Source organism: Phalacrocorax aristotelis, chromosome 7 (assembly GCF_949628215.1).
Source record: "Phalacrocorax aristotelis chromosome 7, bGulAri2.1, whole genome shotgun sequence".
Lineage (NCBI taxonomy): Eukaryota > Metazoa > Chordata > Aves > Suliformes > Phalacrocoracidae > Phalacrocorax > Phalacrocorax aristotelis.
In genome coordinates, this window is record NC_134282.1 from 40238192 (window position 1) to 40259550 (window position 21359).

Sequence of the window (21359 nt, forward strand, 5' to 3'; positions counted from 1 at the left end):
ACCCATGTGTCGTCCCCCTGCCAAGTGCTGCACCAGTGAAAATTGTGAATTCCTCTCAGAACACTACCAGCATTGGGGTGACTGGGGAAAGAAGGGCAACACAGGGTGGCTTGAGCCGCCTTTGCTGTTTGCAGAAAGCTGGGGGTAAAGGTCCAAAATAGGGGGGCTAAATGGCACCACAGGCCCAGGGACACAGGAGAAGGCTGAGGGCCCCGCATGGCCCGGCCTGCTACCGCCCGGTGCCGAAGGCTGGCTTCCACAGGGACGCGTGAGCCGCGAGGTTTATTATTATTATTAAAAAAACAAAACAAAACAAAAAAAACCAAACAACAACCAAAAAAACCCCCACAAACAAGGATTCCGGGAGCGCTGCCCGCGCTGGGACGCAGGGAAGGTGCCGGGAGCAGCCCGGGAGGAGCCGGGCGGCCGCGGTGCCGCCAGCTGATGTAATGCTGCTGCCGCAGGAGCCGGCTTCACGTGCCTGCAGAGCGCGGCTATGCGCTCGGTGCACCCGACACAAATCATGTGCATCTACGTGTATTATACATATCTCTCCGTCTAGAAGAAACGTACATACACACATACATACACATACGTGTTATTTTCGCCGCCGGCGCGCAGCCGGGGCCGCCCCCGCAGAGCCGGGCCGCTCCGGGAGGAGCCCCCCACCCTGCGGCGGGGGCCCGCAAGCCCTGGCCCAGGGCTACCGGAGGGGCCGCCCCCCGCCTCTGGCTCTCCGGCTCCGGCCCCAGCCTCAGCCTCAACCCCAGCCCCCTCCCGGATCCGGCTCGCCACCCCCGGCCTCGGCCCCAGCCCCAGCGGCGGCGCGGGGCGGCCCGTCTGCTCGGGCAGCGCCGAGCCTGCGCACTGGGCGCCCGGGCGGGCACGGCGGCCGCGGGGCGAGGAGCGGCGGCGGGGCGGGCCGGGCCGGGCCAGGTGCTGCGAGACGGGGGAGCGCAGAGCGACCCTGCGCGGGGGTGGCGGCGGCGGCGGAGGCCGTGCCGCCATGCGCCGTGCCGCCGGCCAGGTTCGCCATTCTGCGGCGTAGCGGAGGGACGCGGCTCGGCTTTCCGCCCGTGATGTCCCCCGGGCAACAGGGGAAGGCAACTCACTCGAGGGCTGCGGCAGAGGCCTAGTGCGGCCAGCGCCGCTCCGCGTCCCCGCCGCCGCGCCCCCATGGCCGAAGATCAGCAGTCGGAGGGACAGCCGCCACGGCGGCTGGCCGGCACCCCCGCGCCCGGTGGGGCCCTGCCGGCCCTGGTGCCGGGGCTGCAGGGTGGCGAGGCCAGCGCGCTGCAGCACAAGATTCGCAGCTCCATCTGGTAAGGGCCGGGCTCCTCCGCTGCCACCCGGGTCGGCTGCGCCCCAGGCCGGCGCTGGGGTACGCGGGTGGGGGGGTTGGGGGGTGCGCTGCGCGGGTGCGAGGTGGGGGGGGTGCGGCCCCTTTGTGCGGGGAAGCGCGGAGCGCGCGCGAAGCCGTCCGCGCACCCCGCCCATCGGGGGTGCGCGCCCCGCGGAGAACATGCGTGGTCGTGGGCAGGTGTGCCGGTTAGGCGGCCGGGAGGCCCGTGGCTGCTGCCGTGCCTGGCACTTCGGTTTTCCAGGAACGCAGCGGTCTCCCGTGTGCCGGGAGTGGGCGACGGGTACTGCCCGCCTGCGCTCAGCGGCTGTGATGAGGAGGGAGCGGCTCTGTGCAGAGGAAGGGATGCAGCCTCACCTGCTGAAAGCGTTTTAATTAGTGGACATCTTATACGGCCCTCTGTTTCTGTGGCTCGTTTTGGTTTTTTTAGCGCTCACATGAGACCCCCCAGCACAGAGTGTTGATGCAGTGGGGAATGCAGAGCGTTGCAGTAAGGGTGCATTTTTTTTTCAGTCTCCCTGTAAACCTCTGTTCTTCTGAGTTTCCAGTCTGGCAATTCAAATCCAGTTTTGACTGAAATTTGTGATGATGCTTTGCAAGTTCCTGCATGGGAATCCAGTTGGGGTGTTTTGGTTTTTTCTTCCCTGAAAATGACACTTTAAGAATATTTTTGCATGCATTTGGGGGAAAGAGATAACTTGAGTTTAGCTTGCCCTGCAAAGAAATTATTCTGTCTTTTTTAAAGAAACATCTGCAAGAGACTGTCACTTGCAGCATTTATATTTTGTTTATGTTTTTAAAAGCTGCTTTTGGCTGAGGGGGCTGATAAAGTATTGTAAAAGTTGGGAGTTGTAAATATAGGTTTCCTTTATATGTTCACACCATAGATATATTTATATACATGTACTCATCCTAACAAAAACATACTGATCTAGCTTGCCTGTTACTTCGTGTTGTACTTAGATTTTATAGTTTCAATTGCTGTAGCTGGAAAAGAGAATAAAAATATAATTTTTCCTTCACGTTCTTTTATTGTATGGCATACTGAAATTGTATTTGTTGTTTGATTGTTGGTTGGTTTAGGTTTTTTTAATATAAACAGTAAATAATATTTCATTGTCCTTAATCCACACTTGCTACCTTTTGTTTTGGTTTTCTCTGCAATGTGACCTAGAGAAGCAATACAAACTGCTGAATCTCCTGTCTGTTTAGATGATGAAATCTTGACACCCTTCTATTTGTTGTGGTATTTAGTGATGGCCTTTTTATATTTTCTTCTCTTTCCATGAATGTGCTGTTTGGAAATGAGCCTCAGAGAGCATGTTTACATCGCATTTGGATTAGGTATCATGTCCAAGTTGAAGACAAAATGGCTACTAAGTAAAACCTCTGCTTTTATTATGGGTTTTCTTTTCAAGGAAAAAGGGCACATATGTTAGCCTTTTAAATGAAAGCTGCTTATTTGTTTCAGGTAAACTTGATGAATAGCCCTAGCCCAGGTTTGCTACAAAGGAATGCAGCGTTTTGCCCGGTGTAAATGGTTTGCCTGGTGTCGAGTGCCTCTGAGCAGCAGAGGTTTTGCCAGCACCTTACAGCACCATGTCCTGGTACTTTGACAGACATTCCTCACCTCTATGCAAGCATTCCTCCCTGGCTACCTGCCTCCTGCACCAGGCTGGGACTTCGCTGCTGCTTTCAGGCAGTATCTATTCCCTGTGTGTTATACTGTTGATATGCAGTATCTGAAGATAAGGTTAATTTTTAAATAATAAAACCTTTTCTTTGACATCTTAGAGTCTTTTTATCTGGGACTACTAGAAATTTTGTGTTTCTGTATTGCAATCAAGCAGTCTTCATTTGAGGCTGGAGTTTAATGATAATTCGCATCTTTGTGTAGATGCGGTGGTTGTTTTTGAGCAAGGATGAGGAACATTGCCTGGGAAGTTGTACACACTGCACTTGGAGTACGGTGGGAAGTCTCCTTCTGTAGTTGCAGTCTTGGATCCGCTCTTCTGTTCAGTGGCTGCTGTGTGCAGGTGATGGATAAACAGTGGGGGAGATTGTTGAAGGCTGCTTGTGAAAATGGCAGTGCTCTGTTGTTAATGGGACTAGGTGTAATGTGCAGAAGAGAGCTTCCTGTTTTCTGCCTTCCTTCGTCTTCCTCCTCTCTTCCCCTGCCATGCCAGTTGTGTGTGCTGGCAGGTTGGCATGTTCAATTCCTCCTTTGCTTCCCAAAGGGTATAGCACATCTAGATTAATACTCTCCTGTATTGTTTTACCCCCACCTTTCCTACATGTGTTTCTGCATAGTGGATATTTTTACTTGTTCGTTTGTTTTTAAAAAGGGTTTCAGTCTGCAGTTGTATTGTCAGGGGAAATAATAGTATAGCAAAATATAGCAGCTACTAAAATACTGGACTTGAGGATCACAAACAAGTCTGTGCTTGTCCTTCCACTGTAAAGACAAATATAAATATAGCGTGTGATGTAGGCCCTGAGCGGGACAATGAGTTATTCATTATCTCAACTCGTACTTAATTTATTCTGTTTATTAAATTAAAATGTAGTTCAGCAAAAGCTCAAGTAATTGTGAACATGTGGAGTCCCTTAAAATGAAACAATAGGTTAAATACTGCTGGTTAAAATTCAGACACAGTCAACGTATGTAGTGAAGACTTAAAAATGTGCTTGCTAGGAGTCCAGTCTGGTTTTGGTTTGGTGTTGGGAGTTTTTTTTGGTTTTTTTTTTTAAATATAATGTGACCATTAGTTTGAACTGAGGAGGGGAAGATCTGAGAATGACTGCACTGTGCTTAAAAACAAATCAGGAAGTAATAATTGCATTAAAAATATCACATACAGGTATTTAACTGCTGTTTGGTTACAATAATTCAAGTTCATCACTGTCTAACTGTATTTTTTTCCTGTCTGCCCCACTTGAACATATCCAGCAAAGTGGTGTCCATTTTTATTTCATGTTGCGTATGTGCATTGCTGAGGCAGTCAGATGTATTCTTATGGTGTCGCTGAAACGGGCAGAAATAATATTAGATGTCTTTTCCCATTGATGGATTAGAAGTCTAGACGGGGAGAACATGTCTTTGGGAGCCCAGCCTGGCTGATTAGTGTCAGGTTGGGTGGGTTTCTAAATTGCCCTGGTCTTCGCTGGACACTGGGCCTTAATCTGTCTGGTTTTATTTCCCTTTGGATTCATTAAAGCTTTCATATTTATTAATAGCTTTTTGTCCAGACGTTGGAGCCTGAGGCGGGAAAACCTCCCTAGTCAGCTGTCTGAGCATATAGACTAATGTGGTTTCAGTTATTTTCTTTCAGTGAGGGTACTGTATTACCAAATGTTTGGTATTTGTATATGATGTTTCTGTACCCAAACATACAGTGGTGAAGACAGAGTCTACTCAATATTATATTAAGTTGCTAAAGAATATCCTGTAGCTGAAGACAGACAGTGATGTACATACAGAAAAGCAGCATGGCACAAGAATTGAGATGTGGATGCAACCAGGGAAGGTAAGTGTTGGCTGAGAGTCTGCTCTCGCTGGCGTGAAAGACAGACCAAAAGTTTTAGGCAATTTAATCCCTCCGCTCACTGTATTAATATAAAATCCAGTCTGTAGCTGTGAACACTGAAGGAACGGACGGGTTTGTTTTCTTGCTTACTGTTGCGAATAACTGGTGATGATTCTTCAATAAGTACTTGTTTACTGTTGTAAAGAGTAATCTGGTGATTGCATCTGTGTGCTTGTTGGCCCCAGCTCCTTTCACCTTGCCTGCATCTCGGCTGTTTTTATCCTAAAGGCATCTGTTAGGATTTGAATATAATAATTCTGCTCAAGAGATTAATTTCTCTCCTCCCCCTCCCCAATACCTCATATGTAAACCAAGTTGAGGACCAGGCGGTGTGGAGTAGCAAACACAAAGCATTGCTTTTGCAGCCATTTCGGTTGGATCTGAAACCCGTACCCACGTCCGTAATTTTTTGTCCTCAAATCACTCTCCTAGCTAGAAGTTGTATGGGAAAACCACGTGAGCTAGGCCGGGTGGTGCCAAAATGATATGTCCTAAGGCCCAGTTTGTCTCATGTTGAAGGGGGAGTAGGAGGTAAATTGTGCCCTTGTTAGTTTGGGGCTCTTAATATTGTGCTAGAAAAACAGATTAGCTGGTTATAACACCAATATTTTCTAATCTTTGGAAAGCTCCATTCTTTCTTATGACTTGCATAATTCCTGTTCCTTCCTGTGGTTGCATCCATCACTCCTCATTAGGCATTGTCAGTGAGCATGGATTGGCACTTAGCAGTTGGCACAGCAAATGTTCTGCAATTTGGGAAATGCCATTGAAATTTTTTGTAATAGGAACTACTACTTATTTGTATGGTTAGGTCAGCAGAAAAAGAATTATTGACAGTCTTGGTATTTTTAATAAAATACCTGGCAATGAAGAGGGAAGCTCAAGGGGTATGTGTTCAGACTCTTTGCAAATGCAGGTGCAAATGCCTTTTTGGTAGTTTTCTTATGCAGTTGAAATCCCTGTAACACCCTTTATGTATTTTTCTAAAACACAGGATTTTTTTGAGTTAGGTTGGATTAATCTGTAGACCAATCCATCTGCATTTATTCTTTTCCAGTTTTCTGTAGCTCAGGAGAGGGAGGGAGGGAGTAAGAGCAAAAAAGAAAAAAGCCCTCTATGTTTTGTTAAATGGTCTGTCAAAATTGAGTGGAGAACTTAAAATTTCCTGTAACTATTTACAGACTCTTTGTGGTTATTCTGTGCCCCCAACCTAAAATGCAGCAGCCCCCATTCCCTCTTTTGTTCTGGGTAATTGTTGGAGGTGGGAAACAAAACTTATAATTCTTCAATAAAAGATTACTAACTATTGTGAGGAACAGCTAATAATTATTACTGACAGATGTACAGGCTGTACTCTTTCACTAAATCTGTGTAACATCAGAAGTGTGTTTACCTCCTTTGAAAAAGTACTTTGAGACCCTCAGCTAAGAGGCGCTGTGTAGAACTGCAAAAATTTCTTCTCACTAACCCAGTTTTCCTTGGCTTTGTGATTCTATTGTTTGCAGGTGATGGGGAGACTTGCCTGTCCTGAATGTATTTCCTGATATGGTGTATAAGCAGTCAAATACATAAGAAAAAACTGAGCTGTGGACCATAGTTTAGAGTAGTCCCTAATGATTTCGGGGAAGGTCATCCTTCCTTGGGCAAAGCATTTAACAGCATGTCAGTCTCCTTCACACTCTGTTTCCCCAAATGGATGGGAACAAAAAGTGGAATTTGTTTCATTTGATTCCATCTGTTTCTCTACAAGTTGGTCAAGGTAGCTGTTGTGGAGAAAAATGTACCTGTGAGGTGAGAGCCAACTCCTAGGGAAGACGGTTCCATAAAAACATCCATCTGATCACTTTATGGGCCTATTTCTCTTTGACTGCAAACAAATTTTAAACTGTGTGCCAGGATGTAACCATCTGTGGTGCAGATCTCTTGAGCTTGGCAAAATAAATCCTACTCCATTTGTCACTTTTCAACTTGATTTCTTTTCCTGGAGAATGGCCGCTGCATCCTCTGTCGGTTGTTTTGGAGACCTTCAGTTCCCTTAAACAAGGTCCACATACACCCTTTATCTATTACTACCCATTCCTGCACAGAGGAAGCCCTCCTTTTGGGGGGAAGTCCCCCTAGAAGAATGCCTTCTGACCAAAGTGACTTAAAAAGCCATTTACTATTTGCTGAAATGCATCCCCTTGCTATTGGGAAAGCCTTCCTCCATGCTGCCGGGAGCGGGCAGGTCAGCGGTACGCAGCAGTCAGTGCCAGATTGCCATGGGAGGAGAACCAACTTTCCAAAACAGGGCATGGCCACCACGGTGGTGGAGTTTCTAGGTCAGCAGGTGTGGAAGCCAATTTGGTCTGCAGGCATTTTTACAAGGTTAGAAAATAAACCTGAATAAAATGAATGCTGACCTTTATGTAACCTTCTGAGAATGGAGTTGATATTTTATTGAATATCCTGACTCCAAGTTGGACCGAATAACTTTGCAGAAAAAAAAAGTTCTTTGTAAATCTGCTTTTAGGAAGAGTGGATTTTTCACTCTTGCTCGTGAGTTTTGTTTGTCTTTGTTTCTTGAAACAATAGGATCTAATGAAGTATATGGGGGAAGGGAAATGATATTCAAGTAATAAAAGATTTGGCTGTTTTACTGCTGTTCATTTAAAATGCATAGGAGTGCATTAAATTGTTGACTTCACAGCATCAGACATATGCAATTCCTTGTTTCATAAACATTTTACTTTCCACTGCAGGAGTTCCCTTTGTTGAAGCAAGTCAGATGGTGTGACATTGTGATTCAGAGCAGCATTTCTGATAAGTTCTTAATAAGCACAGAATTTCAGGATTGTCATTCCAGGCCTCTGTAGCTGGGTTGCTCACCATTTGGGGCAACTCTGTTTGATTTGCATGTGTATGTATGCTATTAGAGAGAGGGAATCCACATCTCTGAAAAGAATGCTTAGAAATCCCACCCCCCCAAATTTTCTGGATGCCGTATAAATTAATGAGAAAAAATACTGTAACTGGGTGAGATGACAGGATTGCTCAGGTTTGGGTGATCGGACTTACACTGAAGCACTGGTCAATCTTTTAATTAACTGGGGCTTGGGGTGGTTTTGTTAGTCTTTTTGTGTGTGTGAGTGTAGTTTTGAGAGCAGGGGTTGTGTTTAATGTTTTTATACAGATCCCATAACTTAGGTATGTTGCCTTCTCTTGTTACTCCACTCTGCTGCTTGCCAAACAGAAGTATTTGGAGAAGGGCCAGAGCTGCAAAATTCAGATCAGGATCCAAATTAGGATTTTTCGTTTAAGCCTTTCTAATATCTAATATTACAAAGCCTCACATATAAACAAGGAACTCCTTATTTTTAAACTGGAAAGATGAGGAGATGGAGTTAGCTTTCTAGCTTGCCTCTGGAACAGTCCAGGTAGAATTCTGGACTGTTATGTTTGAAAAGTTATCAGGTGGTTATTCAAAAGCTAAATTGAATAGATGACAATGCAGTCCTCTCACCCAGAAAGAGCCCAACCAGAAAGCCAGCACAAGTTCGTACTTTCAAGTCAGTGAGAAGAATCCCCTAAATACATCTAAAAATTCTGAAACAGCTGAGGTGTTTCATTGTGTTCCCTCAAATCTTTGTGAATTTTGAGGGTTTGTTTTCTTTTGTGCTAAATGGAGTTAGCCAGTATCTAAATTTTAATGCTTTTTTGATTTAATGGAAGAAGGATTATCTACCATCAGGTAGGATGCTTGTAATCGGCTGCTGTGCCATCAACAGGCTTTCAGTAAACTGCCAGGTGTTTTCTGTTGTTGAACGTTTAATCTTTAAGACAGTGGAAAAAACATTCAAAACTTCCTGAATATTTTCCTTGTTGCTTGTTTTTAATTGCCTGTGGTTGCTGCAGTGACATTGAACCAGTCAAAGGGTGGGGAGCCCGGGTGTTGCTGCAGGCAGGACTGGGAATAGTGTCTGTGGGTGGGACCTGCACCCTGGGTGTCCTGGTGGAGGGGCCTCTCTTGGGTGGTAGACCTGCCAGGCTCTCCTTTTGGACCTGCTCGGTACTGCACTCAGCGAGTGGTCTAGTCTTTATCTATTGTTCAGGCTATGTGAGCTGTAACCTTTTTCTAACTATAACCTATAAACACACCGCATGGTGCAGTGTGTGGTGACTGCAGAGGTATGGGAGGTGTCTACGGATGTGGGTTTCTCGGGGCATACCTGTGCTCTTCCGGAACAGTGGATCCTGCTTAGCTTTTCCCTGGAGCTGGCTGGGGATGGTATCACTTACTGATTGTCAGGTACGTCAAGTTTGGGAAGAAAATCTTTTTCCTGGGAAGAGCTCGTTTATTAAATGGTCAATATCTCAATTTAAATGGTCAATATCTCCCCCGAGAGCAAATTTGTGGTTAAATGTCAAGGTCAGTGATTTATGGCTGTCCTTTTTCTTGGATGGTCTCACAGGCATGGAGGCAATCTGTATTTCTTAGTCAAAGATTCCTAAGTGCCATTATAAGGTTATTGGAACTCCTGCCAGTGAAAAAGTTGGGTTGCGCTGGACAGCAGGAATTACAGTTCATTACTTTGCCTATAAAGCAGTCTGTCAGCAATACAAACAGACCGTTGGAACTTTTTCTTGGTATGAGGTTGCCTGGAAGCGCCACTTAATTGTCCGTGCTGGTGGTGTGCAGGCAGTAGGTTCTCCAGAAGAGCACGCAGGTAGCAATTACCCACCGGTGTCCCTGCTGTTCCCTCGAGGGAGACTCCCTTGCAGGACAGGTACCCTGCCGAAGCAAGCTGTGCTTGTTTGTACTTGCACAGCATTGTCCACCTATGGCTACCATGTTCCACACTGTGTTCAGATTCAGATGCTTTGTGCTTCTCACAGTGTTTCTCAATGAAAAGTAAATGATTGCTTTGTGATCCTTGTGCTGATTTATATAAAAGTTGGTGGCTGCAGGTGAGGCACCTGTGAGGCCGGCTGGCGCTCAGCCCCTGCATGAAATCTGCAGCTCTTTCTGCTGTGTGATGGGACTGTCTGAGGCAAAGGCCAAAAATAATTTTGAAATTATCTTGTAGGAGTCAGAGACTGTGCCACAGAAACCATTTATCCAAGCTCTGACGAAGTATGGTGTTTCTTTCATTAAGGGTACATAAAAGTTTGCCTATTTTCTTTATGGTTTGATTTTTTTTTTAAATTAAGCTTTTAGCATTATAAATGAAGAGCTGTGTTAGGGCGTGCAGTTGCTATTAGTGGTCATGTTGACTAAATAAATTAGTTGATATCTAAAAGACAGTCAAATTGCTCACTGGCAGTGATTGCAAGCTGCACACCTGGAACCACAGCATGCTGAAGAGCTAAGCCAGCTTTTGGCTCCAGGAGCCTGCTCTGTAGAATTATCTTCATTATGCTTGATTCCAGTGCTATAGTTTAATGATTAACTCATAAAAAGTTGAGCAATGATTTGGCAGCTGAGAGAAAAGTGTATTTGCCTCTTCCATTCAACAAGTGAATGAAGTGGGATTTACAGATCTAGTTTTAAAAATATGGAAAGGGATATTTTGAACAGAAACTATCAGTTGTATTTAACAACTAGGGATAGCTTACAAAGTCAAAAAGACCCCAAGTAATCAACAAATATGCTGAAGACATAAGAAAAACCACTTCTTTCTCTTTTTACAGCAATTTTGAAATGCTGGGTTGTGTGTCTTTGATTACATCAGGCAAAATTTGTCTAAATGCAGTTTGTAGTGAAATTTCAGTTAAAAATTAATCTTGTAAATCATAATTTTATCATGCAAAAAAAAAAAAAGCTAAAATGCTGACCCTGAAGATTTGGTAACCTATGTAATTAAGTCCTTGGTCCATGAAGGTATTCAGACAACTATCTAATTGATTATTTCCAAGTAGAGGCTAGATGTCTGATTACCTTGTAGATATGTCCCTGAATGTACACTATGAGTAGTCAGTTTTCGTGGTTAATAATGGCTAAAAAAATGGTAATACTCTAGGTCTCTCAGGCTGAGAATAAAAATGAAAAACAAGATAATTTTTTGTTTCGTTTTGTTTAGTACCGATCTGTTTAAGCAATCCCCATTTAGCTTTCATTGTGCATATCCCCATGGACTGCATCTTTTTCCTGCTAGAAGCTTGCTTCTCTTGGAGGGATTAAGGACATGAGGTGAAACTTGTAGCTTAATTGAAAAACAAAATTTAGATTGTGTGTACAGTGTTTCAGTGTGTGGAAGCCCTGTCTTTGTGAACCCTTAGACACGTGTATGTACTGGGATGTCACCAGTCAATAGCTCCAGATGGTCAGGGTGAAAATACTTGTAATGGGTAAGTGTTAGCAGTGCAGAAGCTAATAATGGTTACTTGTCGCTTCACAGTGATTCTTGTCACTTCAGAAGAGTTCTTGGTTACCACTGGATACTTAAAATACCAGAAGCTCTGTGGCAAAACTAGGCTCAATGTAGGATCAGGAGATAGCTCAAGTACATTGTATTCTTCTGGAAGAGATGATCGTTCCCAAGTTAATCAAACACAGAAATATTGATCTGCAGTTTTGGCTTGATTATTTCAGCTGCTCAGTAAGGGAGTGGCAAAGCAGCATGTATTTCAGCTTGAAAATTGAAATCAAACTATGTTAATAATCAGGAAAAGATACTTTCATTCCCTTAACACAGACGACTGCTCTCCCACTGGCATGTTTATGCATGATGTGGTTCACAGGAATGAAAATCCAGACGGATCAATTCTATAGTGCTCTTAGACAATGTCTCCTTCTGGAAGGACCCATCAGACAAATGGTAACATTAGTGTGAGACTTTCATACAGGTATAGTTCAGTAAGTTGTTAGATGCTGAAATATGTTAGCCAGTTACATGCTGCAGCCTACAGTTACATCCACAGCCTACATGCTGCAGATATCTCTGTGAATATTGCTTTAGTACCTTTCTGTCCACCTCTGTCTTAAATATAATTCTCTGGCACTATTATTTTTTTTGAAGGACAGAAGTTTAATGCAGCTTTTTTGAAATCTGGTCTAGATTTAATCAAGGACAGCCTTTTCTGTTTCTGACTACTTTACTAAGTAAGTTGTGGTGTAACTTTGCAGTTTCCTGGGATGTTTGAAATGGACACGCAATGAGTAATGAATACATGCAGGTATTCTGCAAATTGTCTAAATAGGGTGCTAAATGCAGTGACCCGCATGGCTGTGGCTTCAGTACTTTGTACTAGGACAGGTCATATGCCCTCTGCTATCTTTTTAGAAGAAAACCATGACAATATGAAAACTTGTAAAATGGGTATCAAAATGCGTATGGACAATGCCATGCCTGCAAAACAGGTATATTACTTGAGAAAAAATGGCTAAGTTCTCAGTTGCTTGGGTCCCATCTCCCCGCAGTTGCCTACAGAATGGGGTGGCAGAGCCAGGCGTAGCAGAGTCTGCCTGTCTGGCTCAAAGAACTGGCTGCATACATTGTCCTCTGTTCTGAGGAGACGGGGTACTGAACCCTGAAGTTGTGGGGTATTAAGTACGGGTCAGATGCCTGCTGTTCATAATTTCCATTCATAGATTAGGTTTTAGAGGAAAGAAAGAATCTGATAAACTTGCTTGTTCATTCATCATGGCTGCAGAGGCAGCCCAGCCTCTGAAGGAGGCAGTGGGTGGAGCGAAGGTGACTTGAGTGACTGGTGCTTGTCTTCTCTATGCGAGAAGTTTATGCAGCGCTCGTAATGGAATTGTCAGTTCTGGCTGCTGTGAAGCTGTACACGTCTGATGGATGCCTCAGCCCGTGACCTGGTAAACATAATCTTGGGTTGGAGTAACCGGTCCTGCAGTGCAGGCTCATGTAAGATAGCATCTTACATTGTTTGACACAGTTAAGCTACCACCTAGCAGTGAGTGCAGTCGTGTTTAAACCCAGCTTTGTAGGTGCAAAGTGAAATAGATGCATGCAGGTATGAACTTACATGGCTTTAACTTAATTAAATCTTGTGCAGCTTTAATTTTAAGCAAGTGCAGCTTACAGGTTTAGACAAGCTCTTTAGGCTGCAAGTAAACTAAAGTTCACCTGGGTTGCAGGCTAGGGGAACTCAAACTTTCCAAACTAAATCCTTGAGAATTAGAGTAGCGTGTGTTTAACTTTTCTGAAAACCCTAGTTAAGGATTAAAACGATTTTAAAGGACACCATTGGTATTATTATTTTTTTTTTTTACCCCTAGAAACGGAGGGTTCAAAACTGATGGGTTATACTACTTCAGTAATCAATGAACTGACTGTTGAGGTAGGCGACAGACTTCTGGCTACTTGCAGCTTTTTATTTGCAGAGACCAGACGGTTTCTTTGCCTGGAGTGGGTTGAAGCCAGTAAACAGAGGTGAGTGAGAAACGCCCCAGGATGCAGGTGCTAGGCTGAAGGGTGGAGACCTGAAAACCTGTGGCAGCTGAAAAAGGAGGTGTTTTTTGAGATGGGAGGTTCTATGGCTATTGCCATCAGGCAGCAGTACCACATTGATCCCGCATATGTTCAGCTTTTAAATTTTCACCCCTACAAAAAAAGTCAAGGACAGGAGTAGGGTTATGGGATGTGCCAGTAAGCAGTGTGGCACAGGTCAGGGAGAGAAGTTGCCTTTCCTGTGGCAGCAAAGCTACGCCCATCTAGCACAAAAGAAGTGACCCTTTTAGTAGGCAGATCCTTGGAAAGTGCTTGTAGGTACTTGGAGCATTACTCGCACAGGGAAACCTATGAGGTTGCAAGGATTGCATTCCCTGGGAGTTACCAAGGTCAGCACTTGGGTACAAGTTCCTCCAGTGGAAAAAAGGGTGCAGAGGAGCTGTGTGGTAGACAGCCATGAGAGGAAAGGGAGTGAGGAGGAGGAGGAATGCAGACGTGTGGAGATTGGGGCAGAAGCAGAGGTAATAGGATATTGAAAGCGGCATTGGGAGAAGGGGGCTAGATAAAAGCTGGATTTGTTTGCAGAAAGACAGGCTGATGCCTAAGGGTGAGCTGTTTAGTGTGGAGGGGAGAGATGGATGACTGCGGTATGGATGAGGGACAAAGTGTGTGTCAGGGAAGCACCATGGGTTAAGCTGAACCTCCCCAGTGCAGCATCTGTGAAGGGCTCACCAGGCCCACTGCAGCCCTCAGAATACTTCTCTGCTTCGGTGTGTGTGTGTGAGGCCTCAGGTAGCATTGAGATGGTAGCATGATGTGAAGGCTGGGGCTCCTGCGGGACACCTGCAGCTGTTGACCCTGCAGGTTTTGGAGATAGGATGGCTGCATTGGCTGTCTGAGTACTGGCTTGTCTTGGTGGGACTCAAGTAGTATGTGGGGCTCAACGCTGAGCTTGGCAGTGCAGGAGGGTCTGGTCCGTTCCATAGGCCAGCGCTCACTCAGGGTAACAGCACAAGAGAGCTTAGAAAGGACTGGGTTATGGCACTGCTAACCAGGTGATACCTCCCTGACTACCTAATGAATAGGATAATGAAGACGTTACAGAAATAACTAGGATAGCGGTGGGACATGGCAATGTCAAAGGAAATAATCAGAAATAAAGAAGAAACAACACACCTTTTACCGGCAGGCTTAAATCTGCCATCCTGGCACCTGCGCCAGCATTGGGAAATGCATATGGTAGGAGAGCATTGCTGTAGAGCTGCTAACACTGGAGAAGCTTTTATATTGGGTTCAGCGGACTTTTGTGAAATGATGTCCCATAAACATAGCTCTGTACATAATTGCACATTTATGGGTGTGTATTAAACATAAGTAGAGTGTATTTTCTTGTGAGTTTGTGTGTTGTTTCACTTTGCCATCAGCCGTCTGTAGCCACCATTTCTTGAAGAAAAGGCAGCAGAGGACAAAGTCTGTGCCCTGTGGCAGGCTGCGATGCACAATGAGGCACTGCCTTCATCCTTCTCACCTTGTTGGCTCTGCAGGCATGGAGTGAGAGAGTTTTGTGCACGTGTGTTTTGTGCGTGTCGTTTTTTTCTCTTTTTTATTTTCTTTTTTATAAGTGCTGCTCAGGAGTGCCACTGTTTTAGTTTTACTAGGCATCCTTTCTTGGAGCCATGTGGGACAAAGGCTTGAGAAAAATCTCATCATGCTTTATAGCATCTCCAGACCCCTTAGAAATACTAGCCTTAAGTAATAATGTTGTGATTAGGCGTCTGCTGACTATGGCTGAAAATACCACAGCAGATCTTTCAGCTATCTATAGACTGAATTCAGAAGCAACTAAAGATTGATTTGTTTTTTAATAATTAGTTTTAAAACCAGAAGTTTTCATTGTGAAATACGTGAACCATTGCAATGGATGACTTGCCGTTTAGCCACAAACCTGCTTATCTGGTGACTGTATCCATTCTTTCTGCTTTTAGTGGGAAATACTTTAAGTTTCAACTCAAGCAGTCTTTTTTTTCATGTTGCTGTATTGACATCGCCCTGTGCTTTTTTTACTTAGCCTTTTTAGGCAATTGATCCTTGCAGACTGATCTTAGAACAGTGCCCTGCAATGCCCCATGTAGATTATCTTCCTACATAATGTATAGAGGGCATTGCATCCTTGGAATGGAGTCCTGCCTGAATGTAACAATATGTACTGATTTTAATTCAGAGCAATGCTGAAAGAACCAGGGTGAGAGCTGTGTAAAAGCATTTTCTTTGTCTCTTAGAAGAGTTCATAAAAGTAACTCGTAGCAAAATACTGTATTTAAATATATGTAAAAAAAACCAAACCCTAGGAACTTAAATTTCTGTCTTGTTGCTGGAATAGAGCACCTGGGAGTGTGTTTGTTTCAAGTTCTTCCCATTTTAAGAATTGTGGAACAAGCCTTTAGCATTGAATACAGCTAGATTTCTTCAGAGAGCTAAAAGATGTTTGTAGACCGAAATTTCAGACATAGGTATTCTGATGTCGCTGGCTAATTATTTCTTGGCAGTTCATTACAATGGGCTGCATTTGAGACTTGTGCATTTCATCAGCAGCCTTATCTTCCTTCTTTGTTCAGCTGTTTGTATAGTTGGCATTATTTAATATTCATAAAGTCATCATAGTGTCAGAAATGGTGAAGGGATTAAATTTTTATCGTATATGAAATGTTTAAATTGCATTTATTTTAGTAACAAGTGTTGAAGTCATGCATTTGACCAACTTTAACCTGCACTAAGTTAAGATGTCATTGCATGTTGAACCTTTTTCAGGACTGTGCTGCAGCATTGCTCCTTCTTGTGTCTGTTGAAAAACCGGTCTGGCTTACTCTCTGGCAAGTGGAAGGAGGTAGATCAGGTTACAGGGAAGATTAAATGGTTGCCGCTCTCCCTTGTTGCACTGTTTTGTCGGCTTGCTGTGCTTGTTGCTTCCCTGTTTTGCTGAGAAGAGTGGTTTGACTTGGGTTGAGGAGGAGTCTGCTTTCAAGCTGCCAGTATTTACAAATTGGTGAATACTTGCTATGTTGACTTTTTGAGTCCTGAGAGTTGGGAACTTTTCTACATTTCCAGTGGACACAACTCTGACTATTTTTATGCTTTAGGGAAATAACAATACTTCATGTGCTTCCAAGATGCAATTACGGTCCCTGTAGCTTTTATCTGGAGTAAGAATATGCGGATATACTGCATTTGAATACTGGAAGATTTAATTTGTCTTGTATTAAATGTTTTGCTTCTATTTGCTTGGGTTTGTGCTAGGTTCAAGTGCCTTGTCTCTAAGGCATTGACATTGATATCCCCAGGGGAGAGAGAAGTGCAGGCAGGGAGAAGGCCTCTAGGTGGCATCAGAAGCCACCTGATTTTTGGCTCTTGCATGCCAGAGGGTGAGGTGCAGATGGGAGGGGAGTCTTTTGCTCTGGGATGCCAGGGTTGACTTGCGGACATGCCTGGCTTGGGTGTGCTTTCCTTTCTCAGTAACCTGTGCTAGCAAAAGCTCTTACTCCATTAGCTGAGCAGTATTACTTATATAGTAATCATTTCACTAATTCAAACACGTTTCAACCTTTTTCAGCTCTGCTTTCTAAATATTTAATTGAAGTGCTTTTACAGCCATTTTACTTCTTTATCGACGTGAGCCAAGCCAGACAATGTAACATGACATACGTTAAGATGTTAATCGAGTAGCAGCACACATAGGTGGCTGTTTCATAATTTTCTCCTTAGGTGATCCTTGGCTCCAGTTTAACATTTCTTTGTGCTTCCGAATGGAAGGTTATATAAAGATATGTTTAGAGCTGTAAGTCTAAGAAAGAGAAGCATTAATTCAGTAAGATTAAGAATTAACTGCTGAATCCTGCAGTCACCACTGGGTCACAGAGCTTGTCGTGATAAGGATGCGATGATAGTACCTTTCTGATAGTGCTACTTACTGTAATAGGGTTGGTAATCTTTTTATCGAGTGGTTCCTTATAGCATGCAGAGTAAATAGAATTTTTTTTTCCTCTTTTAAATGTCGCCTGTTGTTGTCAAGAGTTGTGGAAGAGATACCAAATCTTTCCAAAAGGATGCGTGGTCAGTTTAATAATGACCCTCTTTATTTTAATATGGCTTTCAGAAAGATGACTTTGCCAAAACTGTTGCTGTTGGTATTTGGTAGTGGAATCTAACTTGCTTTCCTCAGGGAGCTAACTGGGTTTTTGCAAGAGGCAAAGGGGCAGCAGGATGCTGCACAGGAAAAAGAGCTGCTGGGTGCTGTCAACACCCAAATATCTCCTGTGCCTGGGGACGCAGGCCTGGTAAATGCTGCGAATGTGGTATTACTCCCCCCAGAAGCAGCCTTTCGAGACTATCTGTAGACCCTGTTGTTGGTTTGACAAACAACCTTCTGCAATTGTACAGGGGAATGACTGATGCAGTGGCAAATGGAGGCTTTTCAGAGCTGAGTAGTTTTAAAAGGCCATGTGGCCAAAATAATTCTTCCTTGGCAGACAGCTCTAACTGCTGTCTTGGGTATCGTCCTCATGCAGAAGGCTTGTTTTCAGATGTCTGAGTAAAAATATTAGGGCAGTGGTGTGTCACCATGCAGCGTTAGGGTCATAAGCATGGGCTACAAGTGAGCAGTTGGGACAGTTTCCTGGGGCCCTGAACAGCCCCTGCACTGGTTTCTCTGCCAGAGCAACGCAGAGTTCTTGCTGGTCTTGTGCCAAACTCTCAAGAGAAAAAACTTATGGGTGTTTTGGTTCGGTTTTGGTCTTTCCCCTTCTCCAAATAAAGGTTATTTGAGAACTTGATAAGCCTCCTCTCTCTTTTAATTGCCTGAGAGGGTAGCTGTTTTACCATCTGAGATGGTAACTAGTTAACAGTGCCAATGATAAGCAACTATACACCGGGGTTTTCTTTCTAGTTGTAACTTTTCTTATTGCATCCCGTCCATCTGGTAATAATGTAACGTAATGCATGAGTACTGCAAACTGGGAGCCCTGCAGTGGGGAATCCTTGCTGTCAGGTCAGTATCCTGTCTTCATGATGTTTGTCACAGCTATTAGCAGTGATGGAAAGTGGCTCCTTTTCATAAATTGAATTAGGTTTTGGCAGAAATAATGTTTTCCTTAGGCTCTCCAAAATGTACCAAGCACACGAAACACAGCTACAGAGGCTGTTTTCGAGAGGGTATTCCAGTTTATGCAAATATTTGCAGTCTGGGGCTGAAGGTGATACAGAGTATCTGTGCCAACTTCACTGATGGCGTGAAACTTTACATGAAAAGCCTCTGGGCTTTCTGTGTTTGACCACCTAGACAAACCACTATGATATTTTGCACAATAAATTGCAGTTCCACTTGCCCCCCAAATTTTGCTGAACTGGACTAGTTGCCGTTACTGACATCTTCCTCCATTCGAGGACTGAGTCCACTGCTAGTGCCTGAATGATGAGAGCCATGTCCCGTGTGACTTCTGGGACTGGGAGGTCCCCTGCCTGAGCAGAACTGCCGTATTCTGGAGGTGCTGTGGTCCCAGTCCTGATGGGGACACAACCAGGAGCCCCTTCGCCAGCATACTTCTCTGCACAGTGTGTCCCAGGACAGGAGTTGTGCTTCAGCGGGTGGATGTTCATACAACATGTTCACTGTGCACATGTGTGTTACTCCCCCAGTGTTTGTTTCACTGCTAGCTTTCATAGGGAGTGAATGATCTGCCGTTGGAAAGCTGATAAGGGTTAGTTTCAGTGGCTGCGCAGGCTTTGAGAAGGCTTAGAGTTAACTAGGCAGTAACTAATAAGCTCCAGGGCTTTCTTTTACCCCTGCCAACCACCTTCTTCTTTCTAGTCTCACAGGCATAAGGCTTCTCATATCCCTTGTGGTTATATGGCTTCTATTCTTTGCAGCATTACGGAAATACTGTGTGCTCAGAGCAACTGAATTCTGTCACCTCTTGCAATACAATAGCCCCATATTGCCCAGCGTAGTTCGGCTACCTATTCCTGAAAGTAAAGTATTGCTTAATTAGAGAAGGGTTGGCAGCATCTGGTGTTATGGCACTTTGAAAAAAAATACATCTCTCTGCCTTCTCTCCCTGCTTTTTTCCTTCCACCCCTCCCTCAGTGTAAAGTAAACCCAGCTGCACACCTGGGGAGAGGACACACTCCCCATTCTGCCCCTGCCAAGTCAGGGCTGTTTTGAGTAGAAATATATAAATAGATCAGGGAAAGATGATGTGCATACTTTGGCACACGATAGAAGGGCAGTTTGAGGAAATGCTTTAGTCTGATTTCCCCCTTCCCCACCCTCCCCAGGATACTTTCAGGAGTTTGTCAACGTGGCTTCAGCATTTGGGAGCTTAGATTACTGCAGTCTTTGAAAATTACCTTCAAGATTCTCTCAAAGGTCTTGGGCCTAAAGGTTAAGTCAAAAGCTGAGGCTGTTAAGGTGGGCTGGAGGCTTTCCAGTAAGGTTTTCAGCTGCAGACCCAAAGCAGCCAGTTGTGTGTTGCCTGGGAGGACATAAGACTGGGGTCTCTGAAATGCAGTGGGTTTTGTGGGGAGCCACCCTGCTATGCTTCTTTAAACCACAGGCTAAGAAACCCCCTTTTCTCTGCAGTTTTACTGATTAGTAAAAGCTGGGCTCTTGTTTTTGAGTGGCTGATGGTAGCTCTTCAGAGCTCAGCAGGTTGATCCAGACTGGTGGTGGTTGGGGCAGAGTTGACCTTTTTGAGGAGCATTGTTGCTCAAGAGGATTACATCCTTCTGGAGTTGCTCAGTGTGCCTTAACATTCAAACAGTCTGATTAGTGGTACCCGCCAAGCAAAAGTTTCATTGTCAGTTATGATACTGTCATTGATTTCATATTTTTTAATTGGCAAAGTTTTGATATATAGTTTTATGCTTCCAGGTTCTTGTGGTGGATAAGTATCTGGTGAAAGCTAGTAAATCCAAGGCAGCTGTAAAAGCAGCCACCTTTGTTATCACTTGTAAGAGAGCGCTATCCCCAGAATCAGAAAAGGCACATTCTTGTTCTGGATGAAACTGCTTGAAGTAGCATGAATTGAGTTTTAGATCAAGTAAATGAACTAGTTTAACTTCAGGGACACTGTCAGCATGAAGACTATGAAAGAGAGAATAACATCAGCTGTGCTACTAGGTGGGGATGAATTGCAGTGAGCCCCCAGGAGTAGCTCTCCAGAAAGAGCAACGCTGGCATGGTACGGTTTCTAAGTTTAGTTTTCCAATGGGATCAGGTCCCTAATAGATTAAAATGGTTATTTTCATTAGCAAGAACATCTATCACTCCCGCTGCTCTCCTGCAGCTGTTCCTAGATGTGTAGCAAAGCATGTGGATAGCAGCCTCCAAATGTTAGAAATGGCTCAGTGTAGGACCTGATTCAGCCTTGCTCTTGGGATTGCTAGTTGCAGTTACTGTAATTGCAATAGTAATTAGGTAAGGGATGCATTTGACAGAGACTTATTTATTTATTTGTAAACCAAATTTCAGCTTTCAAAACACATCTATCCTGTTAAGGAAGAAGTGGGGGAAATAAACAGAAGTGGAAAATACATTGTAACTGGGATGGCTGATTCTTTGCCACCTTTGTCACTTGTCCTTTTATCTCCTGGTTCAATGGAGATGCGTCCCAAAGCATCACCAGGCGGAGCTTTTCTGTGTGGTGCTCAGGACCATGAGGAAGTGACTGTCCCAGCACCTTCCCAGTCAAAGAGCTGGTTCCTCAGGGTTGCTGTTGCTTGATTTTGACATGGATTATCTCCACTAGAAGGTAAATAAGAAGCATATATGTCATCAGACGCAGGCTTTATAGAATCAGGCCGTGTTATTTAGGATGAAAGAAGCCTTAGTTTACCAGTAACAAACTTTAACAATGTCCTCCCAGTATACTAGGCAGAATGGAGCAGGAGATGGAAAAGTTGCTGTTAAAATAGACATCATGGTTATCCCTGCTGAAGCCATAGGACCCTTGTCTTTTAAAATGTCAC

At 44.2% G+C, this 21359-nt stretch overlaps 1 protein-coding gene across 3 annotated transcripts in view; it reads left to right on the forward strand.

Annotated features, from left to right (window-relative positions):
* Nucleotides 1-731: 731 nt before the first annotated feature.
* The window catches only part of RFX7 (regulatory factor X7), a 48864-nt gene continuing 28236 nt past the window's right edge, over nucleotides 732-21359 (forward strand). For 2 of the 3 annotated variants that reach the window (XM_075100303.1, XM_075100306.1), the window contains exon 1: nucleotides 734-1322. In XM_075100303.1, the coding sequence (XP_074956404.1) occupies nucleotides 1177-1322 (146 nt within the window). In that variant the 5' untranslated portion in view covers nucleotides 734-1176. Of the gene's footprint in view, nucleotides 1323-21359 lie in introns of all 3 variants that reach the window. The other variant, XM_075100305.1, reaches the window with a different exon arrangement.